Consider the following 25,020-nt stretch of genomic DNA (forward strand, 5'->3'; position numbering starts at 1 on the left):
AGGCAGAGGCAGGTGGATCTCTGTGAGTTCAAGACCATCTTGGTCTACCGAGCGAGTTCCAGGACAGGGTCCAAAACAATACAGAGAAACCCTGTCTCGGGAAAAAAAATTTTTATAGCCAGGTGGTGATGGTGGTGCGTGCCTTTAATCCCAGCACTCAAAAGGCAGAGGTAGGCAGATCTATTTCAGGGCGAGCTCCAGGACAGCCAAGGCTACACAAAGAAACCCTGTCTCAAAAACAAAACAAAACAAAGCCCGTTCAGTCCAATACCCTCATTACACATGGGGCAACCGAGACCTGTGGAGGGCAAGGATGATGGGCCCTCTGACTCTAACATGGCATTTACTAGGGGCTTTAGCAAACAGACACCCTACAAGTATACTGGGACAAAAACTACACTGGGAAAAACAAAAAGAAAAGTATTTGCTTATTTACCTCATCTACTTTAAAATAACTAAACCCAGCCCAGTTTACCAGACACGGTAGTGTGTGTCTATGGTCTCAGCTGCCAATAGGACGAGGCAGGAGGACCAGTCTAGGGAACACAGTCAGCTTGTCTCTTAAGAGAAGAAACAGCAAGTGAACCCAGCTATCCCAGCACTCAAAGGATAAGAAAGGGGGTAGGGACAGGCAATCAAACACTACAAAGGAAGATCTTGTCTCAAGGAGCAAAATGATTCTCCAAGATTGGCTTCCAATTATTTTAACAAAGATTTATTATTTATTTGTATGTGTATGAGTGTTTTCTCTGTGCACATGGGTACAGTGGCCAAAGGGGCCAGAAGGGGAACTGGAGTTACAGATGGTTGTGAGCCACCATATGGGTGCTAGGAATCCAAGCTGGGTCCTCTGAAGAGCACACAGTGCTCCAAACTGCTGAGACATCGCTCTGAACTGCTGAGTCATCTCTCCAGCACCAAGAGTATGATTTCTTAGTAAGCGAGCTACACTCCTTAGACGTGAGCTCTGCTGCCAAAATTCTCATGACCCCACTAAGGCCAGCACAACCTCACCCTCAGCTCTGCTTCCAGTGTGTAGAGCTAAGGCCTGGTTACACAAGTCAGTGGTTACGAGCCCTGAGTTCAATTCCCAGCAACATGTCAGCTCACAACTGTCTGTAACTCCAGTTCCAGAGGACCTAATACCTTCACACCAATGCACGTAAAGTTAAATTATTTAACATATATAAAATAAAAAAATTTTTAAAAATGCTGCGTTCATCTAAAACCATCAGAGATACCCAGAGCCTCAGCATCCCCAGGAGACCCCAGAACAGACAGACCAACTCTGAGAGTTGGAAGCATAAACCTCTCAAGACAAGAAAGTGCTCCCACTCACTCATTGAAAAATGTCCAAGCCAGGCGATGGTGGCTCTCGCACCTTCAAACAAACAAACAAACAAACAAACAAACAAAAGAGTCCAATACTTATGGGGATTAGGATTCTCCTCCAAAACAAACTAAAACATGTGGAAGAGCAGAAGAGCCAGATATAGTGGTCTAGGCCTGCAATCCCAGCACTTGAGGGTCTGAGACAGCCTGAGCTCCAAAAGCAAAACTAGGCACTTGCTGCCTAGCAGGGGATGTAATGCCCTCTTCTGGCCTCCAGGGGTACCTGCATGCATACGGTGTACAAATGTACACCCAAATATACACACAAGATAAATAGAAATCCTACAGTTAAAAAAAATCCTTTAAAATGAGTAAAAACAAGAGCTGGAGAGATGGCTCAAGAGTTAAAAGCACCTCTGCTCTTCCAGAGGACCCAGGTTCAATTCCCAGCACCCACACAGCAGCTCACAGCTGTCAGCAGCTCCAGTTACAGGGGATCTGACGCATTCATACAGACATACATACAGGAAAAACACCAATGAACATCAATGGCTTGTGAGATAGTTCAGCAGGTAAAGGCACTTGCCACCAAGCCTGATGACCTGATGACCAGCAATGACCCCTGGACTCAACGTGGTGGAGAGAGAAATTGACTCTTGCAAGTTGTCCTCTGACCTCTACATGTGTGTTGTGCCCTGGCCCACACAAAATAAATATGTGCATATAAAAAAAAACTTTAAACAAAATACATAGAAACGTCTTATTTAAATCTTACTTCATTTGAGGCAGGGTCTTGCTATGTAGCCCAGGCTAGTCTCGAACTTATGCCTGTTGCCTCTGAATGCTGGGATTAGAAAAGCATGCAGTATCATGCCTAGCTAGCAATTCCATTTTTAAAACTGACTCTAACTACCTCCGCCTGGAAGAAGTGTATAAGCCAGGTTTCTGGACACACGCTGGAGGACATGGTAACATTTTTATCATTTATTTCTTTACAGACAGGCTCTGGCTATGTAGGCCTGGCTGGCCTGGAATTTGCAAGGCTTCATGTTCCACAAGTACCAGGGTCACAGATGCTGCTGCCACATCCTGCTTTGATTATTTTTTTTTCCAGGTTGGGGTTCTCGAGGCTGGGACTAGTCTCAAACTCACGATATAGCTGAGGATGACCATGAACTCCTAATACCCTGCGGTTTCACCCACAGGTGCCAGCTTTAAAGGCATGTACCACCACAGTTGCCTTAAAACTTATTTTTAACTCCCAAATCAGTACAGTTGGTCCTTTGGTATCCAAGAGGGTTTGATTTCTGAACCGCCCACCTCTCCACCTGTGGTGATCTGAATGAGCAGTAGCCCCCACAGGCTCATTATTGAACACTTGGTCCCCAGCAGCTGGTGGTGCTGTTTGGGGAGGTTGGGGAACATGTTTTTAGGACATCCAGCCTTGCTGGAGGAAGTGTACCACGGTGGGGCGGGCATTGATGGCTCACAGCCTCACTCTCTGCCTCCTGTATGGATAAAGCTAAGTCTTTGCTCCTGTCACCATGCCACGTCTTCCCTGACACTGTGGACCCCGGGCCCAATCTTTAAGTTGCCTTTGTTCACAGTATTTTATCTCAGCAAAGTAACTAATACGGCACCTACATGCCACGCCTTTAACCCCAGCACTCGGGAGGCAGAAGCAGGTGGATATCTTAAGTTCGAGACCAACCTGGTCTACAAGAGCTAGTTCCTCCAAAGACACAGAGAAACTCTGCCTTGAAAAATAAAAAATAAAAAAAACAAACAAAATCTGCTAATGCTTTAGTCCCTAAGCACACAAAGGCCATATGTTACACTGCCCATGCGTTCAGTATCAGTTCACTGGCATAATACACTAAGTATCTCAGTTACTTTTCCATTGCTGTGATAAAACACCACAATCAAGGCAACTTATGAAAGGAAGAGTTTATTTGGGCTTCTGGTTCCAGGTTAGCATCTATGATGGCCAAGCAGAGGTAGCAAGCACCAGGCAGAGAGCTCACATCTGAAATTGTGAGCAGGAGAGAGCTAACTTGGGGTGGGGATGAGTATCTGAAACCTCAAAACCAGCCTCCACTGACATACTTCCTCCAGCGAGCCATACCTCTTAATGCTCCCCAAACAGTCACCAAAAGGGGACGCCAGTCACCACAGAGTTACATCCTGAGCAGATGACAAAAAGATGGTGACCAAGTCAGTGCCCAAGCCGGGAGGTGGTGACACATGCTTTTGATCCCTGCACTTGGGAGGCCGTGGCAGGTGGATCTCTGAGTTCCAGGTCAGCCTGGTCTACAGAGTGAGTTCCAGGACACCCAGGGCTACACAGAGAAACCCTGTCTGGAAAACAACAACAAAAAGACTGTGACCAGGGCTGGAGGGCACAGCTCAGTGGCACATCACGTGCTCAGTATGAGAGAGGGCCCTGGGTTAGAGCCCCAACACCAACTGGGGGAAATAAACATTTTAAAGGAAAGCCAACAAGCAGCAGCTCTGGCAGGGAACTAGACGGGAAACGACGAAGGCTAACCCTGCAGAAAAAAAGAGCCAACTCAACGTGCAGACAGCTGGATGGAGGAAGTGAAGCTTGCTCTAGGCAGCAAGCAGGACGATGTCAGCTCACAGGGCCCCAGAGGGCAGCAGCCAGGCTGAGGCCACTAGACGAACACTCACTCCCTGGGCTACATGACCAGGAAGAACATGGGAGAAAAGTGCTTATCTTTCTGCCCTACAGTTTCACTCCCAGGGACTTCCCCAAGAATAGGGGGCAGGTGGGATACAGACAGACAGACAGACATCTTCTACTGTAACACAGCATAGGAAAGAGTCTACAAACTTCATCTATTAACCCCAAGACCCTTTGACAGAACTCTACTTTGCCTTTTCCAGGACTGCCATGAACATTTGTCATACTGCTTGCTATGTGGTCTTCACACCACCCTTTAGAGGCCACATCACAGCTTACACAATAGACATCTCATACACATATATATACACACACACACACACACACAAAACCTGCTGCTGGAATCCACATTTCCCAAGTCATAGATCAAAGGGACCTGGGCTTGAGTTCAAGCCCATTACTGAATTTCTTCTTTGATTAGGTCCTTGGACAAGCCCACACTGTATATGAACAGTTGAATTCTAAAGACTTCACAGAAGTTGTGGGCAAAGGATTTGAGACGAAAGTTAAGAGTACCTGCTTCAAGTCCTGCCTCAGCCAGTAGTAGCAATTTATATACATTACACCATTCCTAGTGGGAAGTCCTCAAAATAATGGATCTTGTGCACAGGAGAATTCTGAGAACTCAGCAGAACAATGCATGCAAAACTCTAAGGGCCTCCAATGCCATCAGCACTCACACACTTATCCCAAGGTATAGTCCATCACTTGAGGCTCTCCTCCCCATCCCTTCTCTTATTGGTGCTGGAATAAGATCCAAGCCCCACAAAACACCTAGTTCATCATACAAACGTGTAGGACCAAGATTGGTATGGTGACACATGCCTGTAATCCCAGCAGTTGGGAGATACAGGGAGGAAGAGCAGGAATTCAAGGTCATCCCTGGATACAGAGTAAATTCAAAGGCAGTCTGGGCTACAGAAACGGTGCAGGATCTGAGAATTCAACCTTGGTTCTACTTTCTGTCAATCAGTCACACAGTGGGAGGGCCCTTCCTGGGTACCTAGCAACCAGTTATCTATGATTTCAAGAACTATTTCTTCTGGGGCTGGGGATATGGCTCAGTTGGTAGAGTGCCTGTCTAAGATGCAGGAAGCCCTGTGTTGGATTCCAGCAGCACAGAAAACTAGGCATGGTAGTGGGGGCCTGTGATTCCAAGTGGAGGCAGAAGATCAGAAATTTAGGCTTATCTTGGTATCAGTTTGGTCTACCTGAGACTCTGCCAAGCCCATCTCAAAAAACAACAACAAAGCAAAACAAAGCTAGAAGAATTTTGAGTGGGGTGTGGTGGCACATTGCCTTTGATCCCAACACTCAAGAGAAAGGTGGATCTTGAGGACAGTTCCAGGACAGTTAGAGAGCTACACAGAGAAACTGCCTGGAGGATGGAGGGAAGAATTTTGAATGTTTTCACCATAAACAATGATAAATGCCCAAGTAGACAAGCTTATGGATTTGAACATTATATAAAGCATACAAGTACATGCATTTTATGTTAAGGCCACCTCTGATCTTGTACTAGTCATTCGACCTTATATAAGAAATCTCATAACTTTAAGTCTCCATTTCCATATCTGCGAATAGAGGTGTGGCAAGAACATGGTAATGACAGAGGCTAGCCCGGTGTTCCCCTTGCACAATGAGCCTGGAAGCAACACTCAAGAGGCCGGATGGGGGAAGAAAGAAGCCTGACTGCAGGGCACTCTCTGCCTTAATCGGCCCTGAAGATTTACAGGATTTCTTAGTCCTGGGATTCTTAGACCCAATCTAACGTGACAATCTCCATGACAAATGATCAATGTGTTGCAGATACACACAAGCCTATTTCAAGTGCCCACATGTGAAGCCTGAGAGATGGCACTGGCACTGTATATAGTTATTCTTAGTTAATCCTCTTACCCTCACTTACATCCGGATGGGGAAGCTGGGCTGGGAGAGAGGCGATGAGTTTGAGCACGCATGCTCCACAGCATCAGAGGATGCAGATGGGGAGGGAGAGGGGTTCCAACACTAACATGAGGTCCCCTTCCACTTCTCATCTCATTTCCCTTCACCTCACATACACAAGGCAAAGAGGTGTCCACACTCAAAGGTCCTTTTGGGTCTAACAACATGCTAAGTTCACGGTTGTTCGTAGCGTGGAGCTCTTCCCAGCACGCGGTGACAGTTAACAGACTGTGCCTGGCTTTGTGCCGCCTTTACTCCTCACAAAGCCACTGACAGTAGCTTTTCCTTCTCTCTGCAGTGCTGGGGTCTGAACCCAGTGCACTTACCCAAACAAGCACTCTCCCACTAACCCAGGCAGAAACAGCCACTTTTTTGTTGTTGGCTTTTGGAGGTTTTTTGTTGTTGTTGTTGTTCTTGTTATTCTTGTTTTCTTTGTTTGTTTTTGAGTTAGAGTCTCACTATGTAGCCCTGGTTGGCCTGGAATTCAGAGATCCTCCTGCATCTGCCTCCCAAGTACTGAGATCATGCCAGCGAAAATAGCTACTTTTGTTCTTAGCATTTTAGAGACAAGGAGACAAGGACTCATCCCTGGCTCTCTGGCTCAGCACATGCCCTCACTGCCTTGGACTCGTGAATCAAGAGGCCTGGATCGGGCACAGACCCCAAGAACGACTGCTGGTGTAACTTCAGGCCAAGTGCTCATCACCCACTGGCTGCTATCAGTGAGTCTCACCAAGGCCACACTGTCAGCTATGGTACCAAGAGTGAGATGACCTGACCTCTGGGACAGACCCTGCTCAGTCCCTCCATTCCCGGCAAGTCCTTGACTCTGATGGCTGGTTTAACCCTGTGAAAGCTGGGTTTAAGAGAAAGCACGGATCCAAGGCAAACTGGACACTGCTAGAGTGTCCCACTCAAACCACCCTGCTCTGTCACCCATGTATTCTCTCTGTATTATGACATAATACAAATTATGATAAAAAGTGGTATCAACTTTTACCTACCCCAAAACGGCAGACTCTCAAGGTTCACTATCATAAAGGACGCTATTCACATCATTAAGGACAATTAGACAATCCAGTCATTCAACAAACACCTATGAAGCCACACCACACGATAGGGACAATGGAGCGTCGCTGCAGTGCTCACATCCAAGCAAGGGTGTAATTTCCTTCCCAAGAATAATAAACTGAGAAGGCAGAATAAGAATGGCCAACTGGGCCTGCCCAAAGCCACCTACAACACCAACAGCCCAAGCTGGGGACATGCTTCAAGAGACAGCAGGTAAGGGCTTGCCAACCAACAGCTCCCAGCAGGCACTGCCGTGAAGGGTCAACCTGCCACTGGCCTTCTTGTCACTCCAGAAGTCTGGGATGCTGGCATTCCTGCAGAAAGAGCTGCCCCAGAGAGGGGACACAGGTCCTGATGGCAGAGGCTAAGACGCCACCACTTCTTCCAGGCTAGCAGGTGCCTTTCTAAAACCACGCTGCAGTTCCCTCCGGCCCAAGAACTTTCAATGACCCAAAATACAAACTTCTACCTTGTACACTAAGCCCAAACTCTCTCAGTCACTGTGGTTGGACCAGCAGAGGGACCATTAGGCTTCAGTTTTCTCATCTATAAAATAACCAACCCGGCAGAACTCAACTGGCACGAGTTTTTGAGTAGGATGGGCCTAGAAAGCCATGGTAACTGCCAGTGCCTTGCTGGGGCCCCTGAGTGAGTCACCACAGTCGCCACTCTCTCTGAGCTTTGGTTTCTTTATCTGCAACAGGAGGAAATGGATCTAGGGCTGGGGTTGACAGAATTAGAGATCAAGATTGTGGCACCCTCCTGGCAGCAAGAAAGGCACACTAGTGACTAATGGGAGCTCCAGGAGCGGATACACAATCAACCATGCAGTGTCCCGGCAACCGCCAATTCCAGGACCATCAGTGCACACCTCCAGCCCAGAGCTGTCACCTCAAATCAGGACAGTCAGAAACAACCACTGACATATGTATGAGGATGAAAGTGCTTGTGCCCGAATGAGCCTTCACCACAGGGACTTCCTGCAGGATGAACACTGAGAAACCTCACAGCAGAGATCTCAACAGAGGCCAGAGATGGATCAGCATGGAAAGGAGTTCTCAGCACAAACTCCGCAAACTGAGTTTGATCCCCGAACTTCATGTGGAGGTGGAAGGAGCTGTCTCTGACACACACACACACACACACACACACACACACACACACACACCTACCTCAACAGAAGCTGGTGTGATAGCTCACACAGGATATTCAGGAGCTCGAAGGTATTTATTCTGTCTCCATAGCAACCTACACCCTGAACCCAGGTGAGGTCACCAGGCATTTAAAAGAGGTGCAAAGGACCAATACAAACAAACCCAGGTGGCACAGGGAGAAATTCTAGACTGGCTCCTTCAGAGGTCAAACTGCTAGGGTTAAACTCTACGCCAGAGGGTGGGTGCACCCACGCTCCTCCCCGGGGTCTCTGAGCACAAACTACAACACAGGAACCTGCACGTATAAAACCAGAGGTGGCCCAGCAGGGTCAAAGCCTTGAGCAACAAAACCCTGAGCAATTGCACATGAGCCAGCTAGACCCTCCATCCACCATTCACAACACCAGGAAACCTGGCTTAGTGCTAACTGGAAGCTGCTTAAGAGCCATTTGCTGGTACAGGCTAAGGTATCTTTCACAACTTGACCACAGTCACACACCACATTAACATTTTGGCCTAGGACCACACATGCCACTGTGGCCCCTGAGACGAGAGTGCCTGCTGAGAACCTAGCCACGAGGCATGAGATGTATTTTAAGGTAAAGATGACTCTGCTGGCAGGTGTAATCCCGTAATATTTTTTATATGTACAACCACTGCAGTAGTGGCCAATCAGATGATGGTTTTGGAGAAGCCTGGTGAGTTCAGCATAAGAAGAGGAAGCTGCAGGCAGCAGTTTAAGCAGAAGTTCAGGGTCAGGGCCGGGGGGACAGCTGCCAGCGACCCACATCGTGGTAAGAAGAACTTGGAGGCCAGAAGTACTGGACTGGAGTTCTCACCAGGCTGGGGTTTAACTGAGTTGGTCCCTGAGTCTTGTCAGCTTTGGGCTTGGGACTCCAACTATAGCAGTCTCCAGTCGCATAAGGGTTAGCGCGTGCCTCCCAGGCCAGCCGGGAGGTTACACGAATAGCCAGCCACCAACCACCCATGTTAATAAAAATAACCACGTAACGGCCGCCAGCCACCTCTCACACTTTTAACCACTGCCTACACTTTCCATACACACTCAGGCAATCCCCACCATCACCCCTCCATGGCCAGGCCATGGATGGCAACCATTTGGCCTTAGGCCACTACTTTTAGGACGAAACAGGATTAGAGGACTAAATCAAACACTTGTAAGTTAGAGATGTCAGAAGCAGTGTGGACCCAGGGGGAAGCACAGTAAAGGGGCGGCAAGGAGGCCCACCTGGGTCACAGTGCGGCGTCCATCACCAGTTCTGCACTTACCTCGAGCTCACCCAGAATCTAAGACATGCCACTTTTCCAGCCTCCCACCCTAAAGCTTAATACTCAGGTGGACGCACCTGGTAGGTTTATCCTGTGTTGCAGTAGGTGTCCACAGAATGAAGGACGTGATGAAACCGGCTAGGGGGGAGCTGGAGAGATGGCTCAGGAGTTAAGAGCAGTGGTTCCTCTTGTGGAGGACCCAGGTTCGGTTCTCAGCACCCACACGGTGGCTCAAAACCACCCACAACTCTAGTTTTTGGAGATCTGACACTCCACAGGCACCAGGCATCCACGTGGTATGCAGACACACATGTAGGCAAAACACTCACACATAAACAAACCTTAAAAAGAAAGAAAGCTGACTAGAGGCAGCTGGGCCTGGAGTCACGACAGCATAGGAAGGCCTTGGTTCTTTATCCTTATCATGACAGTAGCGTGGGCCTGTCTCGTAGCATTGAATGGAATTATTAAAACAGCCAACGGAAGCAGCTCCTGTCACTCTTATAGCCACTCTGCAGAGTCTCCCACACTGTAGAATCCCTCGGTAGATGGGGAGTGGAAGGGTGTCTCAGGCACTTTTGTGTGCCTAGAACCTAGAGTACACTGTGCTAAGCAAGTGCCACCGGCAGATCCAAGATGACAAGCTCATCATTGGGCTAAGCAAGCTGGAATGCCCATTCAGTTGTCAACTGTCTATCAGGGTTCTGTGAATGCCATTATGTAGGATTTAAAATGATCAGAAACAGTTGTGTGTCAATGACAAATCACTCAATGAGAAGGCCACATGGCCATTCCTGGGGGCAGGTGTACCCCTCAACCAGAGATGGCAACTCTCTCCTGCTCTCTGTGGCTCTCTCCCTTTCTCCACCACACCTTCCTTCCAGACCACAGTCACACTGGCGAGACCCTGGTAGCTCTTAGGTGGTGCCTACCGATGCATCCGTCTTCCCTCTCTCTCCCATCTCCAGGACCTCTCTATACAGAACAGCTAGAGAATCCGTGCTAAAATACCACTGCTCCATCAGCCTGCTCAAATTTCCACCTGCTCTGTAAGAAATGTCACTGGCTCCATGCTGTCCTGACCAAACACAAACTCCTGAGCTTAGCAACTTGAACATCTGGCAGCAAACACTATGGCTCACTGTCTACCCAGCGGTCCTCAAACCCAAGAGACTGACACCACACTGACCTTGGACTTGGTATGTCTGACTCTCAGGCTGATGGTGCCCCACCCAAGCCTCCCCTTCCTCTTTGGCTGGGTGAGGTCTTCCTGGGCTCCAAGCCCAGCCCCCAAGCTGGCTGAGGACTGGAGTTTGTACAGTACTTCCTGGAGGAGGTAGTTGAACATGCTACTACAGCCCACATGGCCCTTCAGATTGCTTCTCCTATACATTCCTTCTCAGCTATACTAAACTTTTTTTTAACTTATTTACTTCTATTTTATGTACATCAATGTTTTGCCATGGGTGGCAGGTCCCCTGAAACTAGCATTACAGACAGGTGTGAGCTGCCATGTGGGTGCTGGGAATTGAACCCAGGTCCTCTGAAGAGCAGTCAGTACTCTTAACCTCTGAGCCATCTCTCTAACCCCTGTACTAAATTTCTTGGACACAGCATGCCTCCTCTCCAGGAGAGGACACAGACTATGGCTTCCATTTGTGTCATATACACTTGGGTATGAAAAATGAGAGTAGCCATAGTTGCAATTCACTAAGCAGCAAGTGTATTAAAAATGCTGTTTCTGGGCCAGGGAAATGGTTCAAAGGTAAAGGTTCCCGCTGTCAAGCTTGAAGATCTGAGTTTGATCCCCACAACCCAGTGGTAGAAGAGAACCAACTCCCCGAGTTATCCTCTGACCTACACACACACACACACACACACACACACACACACACACAAGAGATAAATTTAAAACTATTTCCTTTTCCTGGTGTCCCCATAAAATGCTCCCCCCACATCACACTGCACATCAAGGAGCTGAGGGGAAGGAAGAAGTCCTCACTGAGGTCACACACTGAGAGGCTATCAGGACTCCAGCCAGGTAAGCCCCATGCTGAAGGCGGCAAAGGAGAGTCAATCACCTCTCAGCTCTCACTTTTGGATTACTCAGCACCAGGAAATACTTCCAGAGCACCAGGAAGCCAGGACAAGGTACAGGTGATAAGGCCCTGCGGGTACAGGAGCTCCAGATTTCTATCCCCTGTCCTTTCTCAGAGGGGACTCCACCCATGCAGACAACACATCCAAATTTGATTTCTCTCTCTTATTTTGGGGGGATGGGGGAGTGGTTTTGAGACAGAGTCTCTCTATGTATCTCTCATCAGCATGGGGCCCTGTTATGCAGACCAAGCAGGCCTTGATTCATAGAGATCCTGCTTCTGCCCTGCAAGCACTAGGATTAAAGGAGCGCACCACTATGTCTGGCTCTGAGTCTGATCTTACAGTCTGCGGTCTGTGGTCCAAGGTTGAACCTTCCGCACCAAGCTTTTGCAAGGCCAAATCAACAGCTTCCAGCAGAGTTCATGGTGTAGGGCAAGAGCCCCATCAATATCCCCACCTCCTTATGCTGAAACACTAATCTGTGAATGCCTAAAATGGCATTATACCAGCTGCTCCCAAAGCCATGAACAGTCGGTGGCCACTTCCAGGCTTCCATGCCCCACCCCCATTCAGAGAATCCACTCCAAGCCCCTACACCTGCAGGACTTCTGGATCAATACTTACACCCACTGTCTCACACAGGACCTGCTATTCATGCCATTCACTAGCTCCTGAGCGTCAGATCGTCCTTGAACAAACAGTATGAGCAGCCACTTCCAGATCCTGGTCAGTGAGTGAAACAGGCTACAGACACACACTTCATTGCATGGCAGGTACTAGACCACGCACACTCGGAAAGCCCGGAGAGTAGAAGCCAGCTCAAGCCGCCATGTTCCATTACATCTATCCAACAGCTCAGGCTTATGTGTGCGCAGTTATCTTAAACACTTTCTCCCTTCGTGTTAGAAGAGAGACAGGCTGGCTCTCTTACCATGTGGCCCAGGATAGACCTGAACTTCTTGAGTAGCTGGAGTTACAGGTGTGCGACACTATGCCCAGCTTTCCAAGCTGTGTCCATCAGTTCTAGACCCCTCAGCAGTGGATGCCGGAAGGCCCAAATTCGTGTCTGCCTTGCTCACCGCTGCCTCCTGGCACATAAGAAGTACACAGCAGCCACATGAAACACTCACTGAGGCAATGGTACCCTGTAGCTTCAGACAGGCAAGGTGCCTTGCAACTGCTGAATAATAAGCCCCTCCCACTCTGGCAAGCAAGGTTCGGAAATGTCAGGTCCCTTGCCCCCCATGCCACCACTATCGCCTGCCCTCCCTCCTCCTCCATAGGATGTAACAGTATAGAGTTTCCAAGTTATAAATTGGAAGATACACCTTCACAGACATGGTTTATCATTTCCTTAATCTTAAACTAGTGATCACAGCGACCATTTGTGTTTTTCAAGGCAGGGTTTCTCTGTGTGGCCCTAGCTGTCTTCAAACTCACTCAGATCCACTTGCCTCTGCCTCCCAAGTGCTGGAATTAAAGGCATGTGCTGCCACCACTGGGCTCACCAGCTACTTTTTATAACATCAAAAGGAGACTGGCTGGATTTACTTGAATAGGGCTGTAAACACACATGGGCTCTCTGAGTTGGCCTATGCATTTTTTAAAGTCATAGTGTTTGTTTATTTATTACTGGGGGGGGAGAGACTATGCCAGTATGGAGGTTAGAGGAAGACTTGGAGGAATTGGTTCTCTTCTTCTATAGATGGGTTCCAGGAATTGAACTCTGCTCCTCAGGCCTGGCAGCTATCACCTTTACCCCCTGAGCCATCTCTCTGGCATCTGAACTATGTATCTTATTCACAGGAGAAGACCACCAAGACACATTAGTGCCTCCCACAGGATGTCCCCGTTGAACAGCAGGAGGAGCCTGTCCTACCAGCTCCTGTCTGCAGTGCCATCTGAGCTACAGGGGCAGCTCCTGGGGGTCTCCTTGGCCTGTCACTACTACAGCGCCTCCATCAAGCAACAGAGTCGTAACGCTCAGGATAATAACCCGAAATCAGAAGCCAGAGCTCTGATAGGCAAAGTGCTTTGAAATTGCAAAGCACTTAGGGACAGCGGTAAGACAGCCTGCTAAGGGAATGCAAGTAAACCCCATTTGCGTAAGTATTCTTAACAGGCACAGTGAACTTGATTCCAAGAAAAAAAAACCTCAGGCCTCTCTTCCCTCAGCAGCAAAGTTGGAGCTGGCTGTTCGTTCTACCACCAAGCCCACCGAAAACAAAACCACAGTGTTCTTCATTACCCATGGCATAGCCCCACTCTGTCAACTGCTTGATCTAACGACCCACACCAGGGCATCAGATCATTCAAGCATGGTACAGATTTGACAACAGGCTGTCAGAAATTACTTAGAGGCCTGGGGGTCACGAAGAACAAGTTGAAGAGTGATTGAGCACCAAATCCCTAAGTGGCTAAAGCTCATAGACACCCTACACAGTCTCCTGTTTCTTTTCTGAAACTCAGGGTCTCATGCTCTCTGTGTTACCCAAGCTGGCCTTGGACGCCTTAAACAGCTAATAACAGGTGCCAGCCTTCCATGTCGTATCTTTCGGTCTTAGGCACTGCTCTAACTCAGAACTCAGACAGACAGAGACCAAAAACACCAGACCAAAATCTCAGTCCCCAAAGAGCTCAGGATCAGGTCTTGGCAGACCATACTACTGTCTCAAGATGACAATTCTGGTTACCAGGAATATCCACGCTCAGTCTGCAGGAATAAGTACTCTGCCCTCCCTTACCATGTCTGAGCATCCCATCATTACGTTTCTTAAACAATGTCATTATATCAGACATACAACAACATACAAGGAAGATCACTGTCTGGAGCCCACCAGGCATGCTTCCACTGGCCAAGAATGGTCCATACACGGACTGAGCAGCGCTCCCAATGAGGTACAATGAATACCCCGCCTTTCTTCACCTGTCAGAAGATGGCAACAGCACAAGCATAGAGGACTCTGGCCACTCCACTCCACCACCATCTCTGGCTCTGGCTCCCAGAGCACACATAGGAAACTTCAGTCTACTTTTAAAAGCCTCACCCCAAACTGTCCTGGACAAGTCCTTCCCCACGCAGACTAAGGTCACGCACAGTCCAGACCCCCAGGCCAGTTTTCAAAGAGCAATATAATGACAAACAGTCCTGCCTATGTTTTTAATCAATATATAGAAAGTTTATTAGCCAACCAGAATTAGGTACCCTAATTCAGTTGCTACATCCTTGATTAAACATGGAGCAGGGCTCCTCAAAACCATCTAGGGCTCAAAGTCCACTCCCAAACATCTATCATCAGGCAGGAGAGGAGCGGACCACAAGGCTGCGATGCCATGCAGCAGGTGCATGGCCTTAGCTCTGGCCACTTCCCAAGCTTCCATCTAGGTGTCCAAGTGGATGGGGGGGGGCAGGGTTACCGGGGACACCCCTAAGGCTCCTCAAATAAGTTGCTCACACAGTGCCTGCCTTCGTTACCAAAACACACACCAGAGTTCAACCAGGGAACTCTCAGCCTGCGAGTTTTGCTCACCTGATCCGAGGCACCTCCATAATCAGCAGTTCCAACCCTTACAAGCTGACAGTTCAGGGGGAAGGGGAGGCTGCGCCTGCTAGAGTGCATTGTGTCCAGGCCATATGTTGGGCTCTGAGCTTGGTGCCCCCCAGCCCCAGTGCCGCGGCCTCACAAGAGCGATTGTGCGTTCATCCCTGTCCACTCGGCTCTCTCACCGTCAGCACTCTGCTCCCCACTCAGGCAGGGCGCCCCGCAAGACGCTCTGCGCTGGCAGCACCGAGGCGGCGGCCACGGGAAATGCCCTGGTCTGCCTTCCGGGCACACAGATGCCGCCCTTCTGTCTAGCTTGCTCGCTCACACCCAAGCGAAGCGGCTTCCCCAAAGGGGCAAGTCTCAGGCATAGGAAAGCACAGTACCCGGACCACCCCCACCCCGACTGGGGCTCTCCCCCGCTTGCCAGGGACTGCCAAGAAGGAGCGTCCTAGGAATAGGGGAGGAGACACCTGAGTCGGGAGCAGGACACCAAACAAGCAAGGTCTAGATGGGAGGGTGAGGGCGAGAACAGCGGGCTGACGCACACTAAGCTAAGTCGTGAGAAGTCCGGGGGAAGGGGATCGCTAGGGCCAGGGTCTAGGAGGTGCAGGTGGAGATCACAGCAGGAGTAGAGTCCAGACTTGTGGACCACGGACAGAAGATTCCATAGGGGTGAAGGAAACAAACGTAGGCTAAGGCCACTAGAATGGGGTTGTCGGGGTCCAGGCTGCGGCCATGGGGAGTAGAGTTTGGGTGGAGGGGGCCTAGCATAGGTCACAGCAGCGAGACGCACCATCCTAGTCTGGGCCCTGGGACCGAGGCAGGGGAGCCTAGCTCAGGCCGTGGGATGCAGGCCTGAGAGAGGGGTGCCTGGCCCGGCCTCTAGGGAAAGGAAGATCTAGCCTGGGATCCTCGAGACTAGCCAGGACATGCCGGGGAAAGAACCGGGCTCCACATGGAGCCCAGGGCGGGGTCACGCACCAGCCGAGCCTCCCGCCGACCCCTCCAGACCCGAAGGGTGGCGTCTGCCCAGGGTCCCGGACCCCGCCCCTCCCCCACCCTGGGTCCCCACCCTCCCCGGGCCGGCGGGCTCGCAGGCTAGGAGACGTGAGCTCCCGCAGGGGGTCCCGGGATGGGGCCGTGGGGGGATCCCTTTACCATGGTGGCGGCAGCGGCGACGGTCCCTGTCCCGGCGTCTGTAGCTCTCCCCCCCGCAGCAGGGCCCGGCGCTTCCACTTCCCCGGGTGCCCAAGAGTGAACATCCGGGTCAGCGCCCCCTTCCCCCCCCTCGCCGGGCCGCCACCACCTTCCTTCCCCGCCCCGGCCAGCCCGGCCCGCCCCCCACGCCGCCAGCTCGCGGCCAATGAGCGAGCGGGGCCGCGGCGATCGCCAAGTATGGAGCTCTGCGCGGGGGGCGGGGATGGGGGTGTGGCCTGTGGTCGAGTGGGCGTGTCCTGATGTGGGGAGGGCGGGCCCTACGCGGGCCCGGCGCGTCGGTTCTGTAAGCCGGGGGCTCTGGCGTACCGGAGGGACCAAGGCACCCTCGGCACCCTCCTGCTGCCAGCTTCGCCATCTAGCATCTGGAGGACACGGGGTACCTGAGGGTGGAGAGATTCACTGGGCCCCTGGGCGGAGGATGCGGAAGGCCCTGAACTAGGAGGGCACTGGCCCTCCGCGCCCCACCCGGACCCGGAACTGGTGCGCCGGAATGGAGCCCGGCCCCTAGAGAGCGAGTGGAACCTGCACTGGGACACCGGCGCTGCCGCCCCTGTGACTGAACACCTGCTATCACGACCAGGCAGGCAGCCTGTAGGTACCAAAAGATGGCAGGTGAATAAGCCTTAAGGATTCCTGTCGGCACTTCCTGGCTACCAGACAGGGTAGTTGTGAGGAAGACGCGGGTAAAAAGATTAGAACTTTTGGGTTCAATAAATGCTGGCTGTTAGGTATACTTTTCTACATTATCTGTAAAGAATCATCCTTTTTGCCTAATGAGGCTTTTCCTCGATCCATCCAGTGACTCAGGAATCCCTCTTTGTTTTCAGAACTGAAGATTGAACCTAGAGCCTCATATATGCTAAGCTAATGCTCTTACACTGAACTGAAGCCCCAGCCCTAAAAATTCGCTTTTCAAAATGTTTTGGTGAGTTGTCTAGAATGCAAGAGACCTAGAATGCAAGTCTTGCTCATAATACTTACCTACCAGACTTGCTCACCCTCTATTTAAAATCAAATCAGGCCGTGGAGGGGGTGGGGGGATCAGTAAACTTCATCCCGGAAAGACTGTGCCCTAGGCCTCTGAGCTCATAGCAAGTGAGAGTCTTCAGGAACAGCCACCAACAGAGAAAGTGTCCAGGTAAGTCCCTCAGAAGTGGCACAGACCAGTACTACAAGAGTTCAGAGAAGGGAGTGGCATTTAGAAAGTCATTATTCCATAAATATTTATTGTGTAGCTATTGGCCAAGCATTATGCAGATTATGGAAGTTACAGCTATGGGCAAAATAGCCCATGCTAGCCTAGAGTTTGTAGGTAAGATTTCCCTTCTGGAGATGAAGTCTCCTGCATGCTGGATATGTACCCCTGCCCTGAGTTAAGGCCCTATTGACCTTGGATGCTGTCAAGAGACAGCTAACCTGTCTAATAAAGACAGTTTTTGGGGTGAGATGTGGGAAAACATCAGAGTAGACGGAGGAGGTAAGCAGATGTAGGTAAGCACTGTGTGGTGGCATTTTGGAGGATGGTCCAGGGTGGTAAAGGTGGGAGTGGAGCAGGCCATGGGCACACAGCAGCAAGGGCAGAGGCCTCCGCCCCCCCATTCCTTGACATCGAGAAGGCCACTGTAGCCATCCTGAATTGTGTTAGCAGAGAGCTTCAAGAACAGCAGCAAACTATGACCCCCAAAAGACTGTGAGCCTACTGTGTGCTGGCCTATAGGGTGAATAGGGCCTCAGGAAGTTATTTGTATGTCCCAGACATTATTTATCTAAAAACCTGTGTGTAGGGAGAAGGCTTTAGATCCACAACACCCATGTGAAAGGCAGGTGCAGCGGTGCATGTCTGTAACCCCAGCGCTATGTGAGAGACAGGAGGATCTCTGGGACTTGGGGACTAGCCAGCCCAGCAAATAGCAAACTCCAAATGCAGTGAGAGGGTCTGGTATGGTGACTCATGCCTTTAATCCCAGCACTCTGGAGCTAGGGGCAGGAAGATCTCTGTGAGTTCAAGGTCAGCCAAGAGTAAATAGTGAGAGTGAGACCTTCTTTCAAAAAACTAAGGCAGGCCGGGCGTTGGTGGCACACGCCTTTAATCCCAGCACTTGGGAGGCAGAGGCAGGTGGATCTCTGTGAGTTCGAGGCCAGCCTGGTCTACAGAGTGAGTTCCAGGACAGCTTCCAAAGCAACACAGAGAAACCCTGTCTCGAAAAAGCAAAATAAATAAATAAATAAAATAAGGCAGAGCAAAATCAAGGAAAAACCTGACATAGACTTCCTCCCTCCATGTGCGTACTCACAGGCCATCACCCCCAACACACACATTCACCACACACACACACACACACACACACACACACACACACACACAGAGCACCGATATGATGCTGCTTCTATGATGGACTCGGTTGGGCCCTTTCCCAGTCCTCATAACAGGCCCCTGGAAGTAAGAAATGCGGCAGAGATGAAGGGTATTAGAAAAGGCAAGGGACACTTGTTGCTAATGTTTCTTGATGTGTTTTTGGCAGCGTAAGAAGTAGGAACAAGTCCAAGATGCTGAGGATTTGAGTTCATCCACACTGAGATTTGCCATTGAACTGAGCACACTGTCGGAGGAACAGGGGTAGGGTGGGGAATAGGAGAGTGGGAGTCCTCTTTGAGTCAAGTTATATTTGAGACGCCTGTTGGAAACTTCAGTGAGAGGCCCAGTAAGGAATTGACGGTGGAAGCCCGCTGCTGGTGAGTAGCATTTAAAGATGTTTAAAAGCACCAGATGGTGGGATGAGCTCACTTGAGGATGGATGTAGAGAGAAATCATACAGAACCAACCAGCAAAGAAAAGATAGAATCCCCCCAAGAACCAAGGGATAAGAGCGTGAAATAATTGACATTTGAAGAAAATATTGCCAGGAAGCCTCATCCAAAGTTCATTGTCTGGAGTTTCTCACTTTGTTTCAACCTTGTAGGATCAATACTATTATTATTCCCATCTTACAAATGAGGGATCCAGAGGGGCTAAACAACGTGCCTAAATTTATTACTTCAGTTCAAGACTGTCTAGAGTCAGCGCCCATGTTCGTAACACTCGGTGTAAGCATATTGCTTCCCTGCATAAAAACCTTCAGTGGTACCTCATACTGACTCAGGGCTGGGGGAGGTGGCTCTATGGATGCATGAGTCTGTATCACCAGCAGCTACATAACAGCTGGGTATGGGGGCACGTACCTGTAATCCTAGAGTTGGAGAGGTGGAGAAAAGGCTCCCTGAGCTTGCTAGCCATGCAGCCTAGCTAAATCAGTATTCTCCAGGTTCAGAGACCCTTCGTCAAGCAAATAAGGTGAAAGGCCAAGAGACATGGTTTGGAAGTTAAGAATACCTCTTCCAACTAGGCAGTAGTGGTACACACACACCTTTAATCCCAGCACTCGGGAGGTAGAGACAGGTGGATCTCTGTGAGTTCCAGGACAGCCAAGGTTACAGTGAGAAGCTCTGTCTTGAAAAACCAAAAACAACAACAACAACAAAAAAGAATACCTCTTCTAGAGGACCCTTGTGTCACCAGAGGAGCCATGTCAGGCAGTTGACCACCACCGGTAACTCAGGCTCCAGGGGAATCCAACACCTTCTTCTGGCTTCTTGGCATGCATACACATGTGGCATACACATGTATATAAAAATATAATAAAATTTTCAAACTTCAATCTTACAAAGGTATCTATATGGTGAAGAGTAATCAGATACCCGATGCTAACCCCTGGCCCACACATGAGCACAAACACACGATCATGTACACATTATACCACACAATGAACTTTATATAATTTTTAAGATTCTCATAGTAGGAGGGCACAGGAACCCCACAGGGTTTAGGGATACCTACTCCATCTCTACCCTGGAGCCCCATTTCAGCTCTGTCTGTTTGGTTGGTTTGGTTTTTTATTTTTCGAGACAGGGTTACTCTGTATAGCTTTGGACCCTGTCCTGGAACTCATTCTGTAGACCAGGCTGGCCTTGAACTCACAGAGATCCACCTGCTTCTGCCTCCAAAGTGCTGGGATCAAAGGCATACACCACTAACCCCCAATCCAGCTCTTTTTTTTTTCTTTTTTTGGTTTTTCGAGACAGGGTTTCTCTGTATTGTGTTTTTGGAGGTTGTCCTGGGACTCGGTCTGTAGACCAGGCCGACCTCAAACTCACAGAGATCCACCTGCCTCTGCCTCCCTAGTGCTGGGATTAAAGGCGTGCACCACCAATGCCCGGCCTCATTTATTATTGGAAGAAACAACTCTACAAACATGCCACCATGGGCTTGTGGGAGTGGGCTTTCAGGAGTCAGTCTCTAAGGCTTCTGGGGACTGAATCCAGGCTGTGAGGCTTGGTGCCAGCTTGCTGTGCCTCTGCGCCATCTCACCAAGGCCCCATTTCTGCTGCTTCTGTTGCCTCTGCTACTAATTGGACTCCTCGCCTGGCTTCTAGCCATATGCTGTCAGTGCTTTAACCCATGTGGGACCCCATCCTGGTGGCCTTTATCCCTCTTTATTCTCCACACCAGTTTCTATTAACTAACAACCTAATGTCTTTCATAGTCCGATCGACCAGTCCATCTTTTACTCACTGACCAGATCACTTGGTCAGTCTGCAGGTTGACTGCCCAATGGCATATCCCTCCCTCTAGATCTGTCACCAACTGCTGTGAGCATGAAGGCTGGACTTGACAGTCTTCAAGCTCTGGGTGGATAGGCAAGCACCATAAGCATTTTAGTACTGTCACTCTTCCCCACCTCTGTGTGTGTGTGTCTTTCTGTCTGTCTGTCTGTCTCTGTGTAGGCCAGACGTGAACTGTGGATCTTCTCAAGATAATCATCCACCTTGCATTTTGAGGCAGGTGCTCATTGGCCAGGAGCTCGCCCCTTAGGCTAGGCTGACTGACCAGTGAGTTCCAGGGACCCTGCTGTCTCTGCCTCCCCAGCACTGGAATTACAAGTGCATGCCACCGAGCCTGTTTTTCATGTAGGTTCGGGGAATCAAATCCAGGTCCTTGTGCATGTGAGACAAGAACTTTAAAAATCAGGTCTTCATTCTTGCAAAGAATCACTTTACAGACAGCCCTACTTTTCCGTGCTCCGAAATCTTAAGCTAGCCAGGCATAGTGGAGCATGCCTATAACCCCAGCACGCGGGAGGCTGAGACAGGAAGACAGCCTACAGTGACTCCACGCCCTCACACTCTAGTATTGTTCCACCCACCATTCCCGATTGTCATAAGCTGACCCTCATGCCCCGCCCCCACGCCTCCATGGCTTCAGCATCTATCTATAAGCACAGCACATTACCAATAGCTCCTCTCCCTTGCTGGTTTATTCTCTACCCACAGGTTTCCTTCCTCTCTTTCCAGACACTCACTCCCATTCTTTTACGGACTTGTCCATTCAATAAGATCACAAAGATCTGAAGCCTAACCTTAACCTCCTCGTGACTGCATTAGCACATGAGCTTCCCTCTGGCAGCATAGAAACCTGCATGCCTGTGGCCCTGCCAGTTTCTCCATTTACAACACAGCCATGCGTGCGTATGTGAGCATGTGCGTGCATGTGCACGTGATAAAATGTGTGTGCAAGCCTGTGCACACACCCTTAGTAACAGTGGTCATACTTTCATGTAAAAATCCATTAGCCCTTTACTCCCTTTTCAAGTAACCAGCCCCAGTGTAGCTCAGTTATCCCCCCACACTGCATCGGAACACTTGGACATTAAGAGTTCACAGTGACTGCCACCATTTCTACTTGACATCCACAGACTTAGTGAACCTAGCCATCCTACCATGCCTCCTCACTCTATTAAGATGAGGTTTCTCAAGCTTCCTCTTTTATCTTCTTCTCACATTTTACCCTAAACTGAAGATCTTGCTTCACACTCCACAGATACAAAAGGAATCAGCCCCACAGGAGCTCCATCAAGTCTTCATCTTTGTATTTTCTTCCTTTCCTACTTTAAAAATAAAGGGGCCAGCCTGGCATCGGTGGCCCTCGCCTGTAATCCCAGCACTCAGGAGGCAGAGGCAGATGGATCTATGAGTTCAAGGCCAGCCTGGTCTACAGAGTGAGTTCCAGGACAGTGAGAGCTGTATAGTGAGATCCTGTCTTGAAAAAACAAACAAACAAATAAAATAGATAGAATGAAGGGCTGTGTCCCTGTGGGTGCCTACCCTCCCCAGCACATGGAACCCTCTTGGTCCTCATTTTCTCCCTCTATACTAGGAGCTTCCTTCCTTTATACTCCCTCATTCCAATCAGCCTTATGAAACATGTCTCAATATCTGCTGTCATAAAAGTTTCAACGCCAGCTACCAAAGCCTGCTTGGTCCCCCATCTGTTAGCCACCTCCCCCTTATTTGTGTTCCCATTCATATAAAACTTGTGAGTTCCTGGGGGCTAGAGACATGGGTCAGTGGGTAATGTGCTTGTTATACAAGGAAAAGGACCAGAGTCAGATCCCCAGCACTCAGAAAAACTGAGCATGATGGCACACATCTATCTATAACCCCAATGCTGCAGACTGGAGGCAGGAAGAGGCTGGGGGCTCATTGGTCAGCCAGTGTGGTTCTCTGAAAGAGTCTGTCTTAAAATTAAATGAGAGCTGCAGAGAGGGCTCGGTGATAATAGCACTTGCTCTTACAAAGGACCCAGGTTTGAGTCCTATCACCCTCATGGCCGCTCACAATCGCCTGTAACTCCAATTCCAGCAGACTCAGTACCTTCTTCTGACCCCGTAGGCACCATGTGTACATCACAAGTGTCACGTGTATGCAGGCGAGACACCCATATATAGAATAAGTAAGTAATGTAAATAATAAAGTGGAGAAATAAATGCATCCTCACACCTCACACACACACACACACACACACACACACACACACACACACACACTCTGACAGAGATAATTCTGCACTGAGTCTAGGTTCCCCTCAGGAGTTAAGGTTTTCCCTCACCCCGACCTGCCCTCAGATTTCACACCTCTCCAGCTGACTTGGGAATTTCATCAAGCAGAAGTCAGTGGCCACTTTGTCTCTTGACTCACTCCTTCCTTCTTGTGTCAGCTGCAGTCTGTCCTGACATGACCTCACTTTGTCTAAATTCGCTCTTCGAATGCATGGTTCTGGAACCCCATCTTTTCCATATGTAAGTATTTCAGTCACAGCATCTTTAACACATAGAACATGGTAGGTGCTCATGAAGATGGATATAAGTCAGCATTCTGGGATGGGTAATGAAGCTTTGACTGCTTGTTTTGTTTGTTTGGTTGTTTATTTGGTCTGGTTTTGGTGTTTTGAGACAGGGTTTCTCTGTGTTGCCCTGACTGACCTGGAACTCTGTAGACCAGGCTGGACTTGAACTCACAGAGATCCACCTATCTCTGCCTCCCGAGTGCTAGGATTGAAGGTGTGCCCCATCACCACCTGGCAGCTGCTTTTTTTAAAGGTTTACTTATTTTATGTATGTTCTATCTGCATGTATACCTGCACACCAGAAGAGGGCATCTGATCTCACTACAGATAGTTGTGAGTCACCATGTGATTGCTGGGAATTGAACTCAGGACTTTCTGGAAGAGCAGCCAGTGCTCTTAATCTCTGAGCCATCTCTCTAGTCCCCAGCTGCTTGTTTTTGATAGGTATTTACTATGTGCATTTATTGTTGTTTTGAGACAATCTCCCTGTGTAGTCTTGGAATTCCTTGTGTAAACCAGGCTGACCTGGAATTCTCAAGATCATCTTGCTTCCTGGATGCTGGGAATAAAGGTGTGTGTCACCAGGCCTGGGACCCTGCATTTTCATTATCTCAACTCCTTCCAATAAAACTTTGGAACTAGCAACCTCAGTCTTGATTGGGTTTCTTGTTTATTTGCCTTTGTTTCTGTTTGTTAGGGATCAAACCCAGGGTTTCATAGACTGTCTTCAAACTCCTTAATGTAGCTGAGGGTGACCTTGAACTCCTGATCAGGACTCCTGCCCACCATCTCTAGAGTTAGAATTGCCAGTGTGTACTACCACTCCTGGTTTATTTAGTGTGTTGGAGGTGGGGAGATGGAATCCAGGGTTTTATTCAGGCTGGTCAAGTACTCTACTCCCTGAGCTACGTCTCTATTCCTCATCATCAAAGAAGACATTGAGGTGACAATGAACAAACCTCCCTGACTTTGCTTTTCCTTCATCTGCCCGCAGAACCACTCCACAGATTGTAAGTAGCTTCAGAAGACAAGGATGCAGCAGCCTTCATCTTGGCCCTTTACACACAGCAGTTGCCTGTGAGCATCTCTTGAGCTGAGGCGGGATGGCAGGAAAAGCCCTGAGCATATCACAGAAGGGAAGGAACTTTGGAGAAACAGGGAACGTGTGTGACTGGGATGGTCCTTGACTGATACAGGACACATTTGAGCATTCATTAAGCATATCACAGAAGGGAAGGAACTTTGGAGAAACAGGGACCGTGTGTGACTGGGATGGTCCTTGACTGACACAGGACACATTTGAGCATTCATTACTCAAAACCACCCACTTAGCTATCCTTCCTTCTTCAATTAAGTCCAACAGCTGAGATTCTAGGTTAGTAAATGCACAGTTATCCCAGAACCTGGGAATAGCTTAGCTCCTAAACCACCTCCCGTTCA

The 25,020-nt window shown here is 49.4% G+C and overlaps 1 protein-coding gene across 4 annotated transcripts in view; it reads right to left on the reverse strand.

Annotated features, from left to right (window-relative positions):
• The window catches only part of Capzb (capping actin protein of muscle Z-line subunit beta), a 98,582-nt gene extending 82,123 nt beyond the window's left edge, over positions 1-16,459 (reverse strand). The window contains exon 1 of one of the 4 annotated variants that reach the window (XM_005081055.4): positions 16,302-16,459. In XM_005081055.4, coding sequence (XP_005081112.1) covers positions 16,302-16,304 — 3 coding nt within the window. In that variant the 5' untranslated portion in view covers positions 16,305-16,459. Of the gene's footprint in view, positions 1-4,552; positions 4,613-15,128; positions 15,278-16,301 lie in introns of those variants that run through there. The other 3 variants (XM_021233524.2, XM_021233525.2, XM_040757542.1) reach the window with 3 other exon arrangements.
• Positions 16,460-25,020: the final 8,561 nt, after the last annotated feature.

Source organism: Mesocricetus auratus, unplaced genomic scaffold (assembly GCF_017639785.1).
Source record: "Mesocricetus auratus isolate SY011 unplaced genomic scaffold, BCM_Maur_2.0 Super-Scaffold_100014, whole genome shotgun sequence".
Taxonomy (NCBI): Eukaryota; Metazoa; Chordata; class Mammalia; order Rodentia; family Cricetidae; genus Mesocricetus; species Mesocricetus auratus.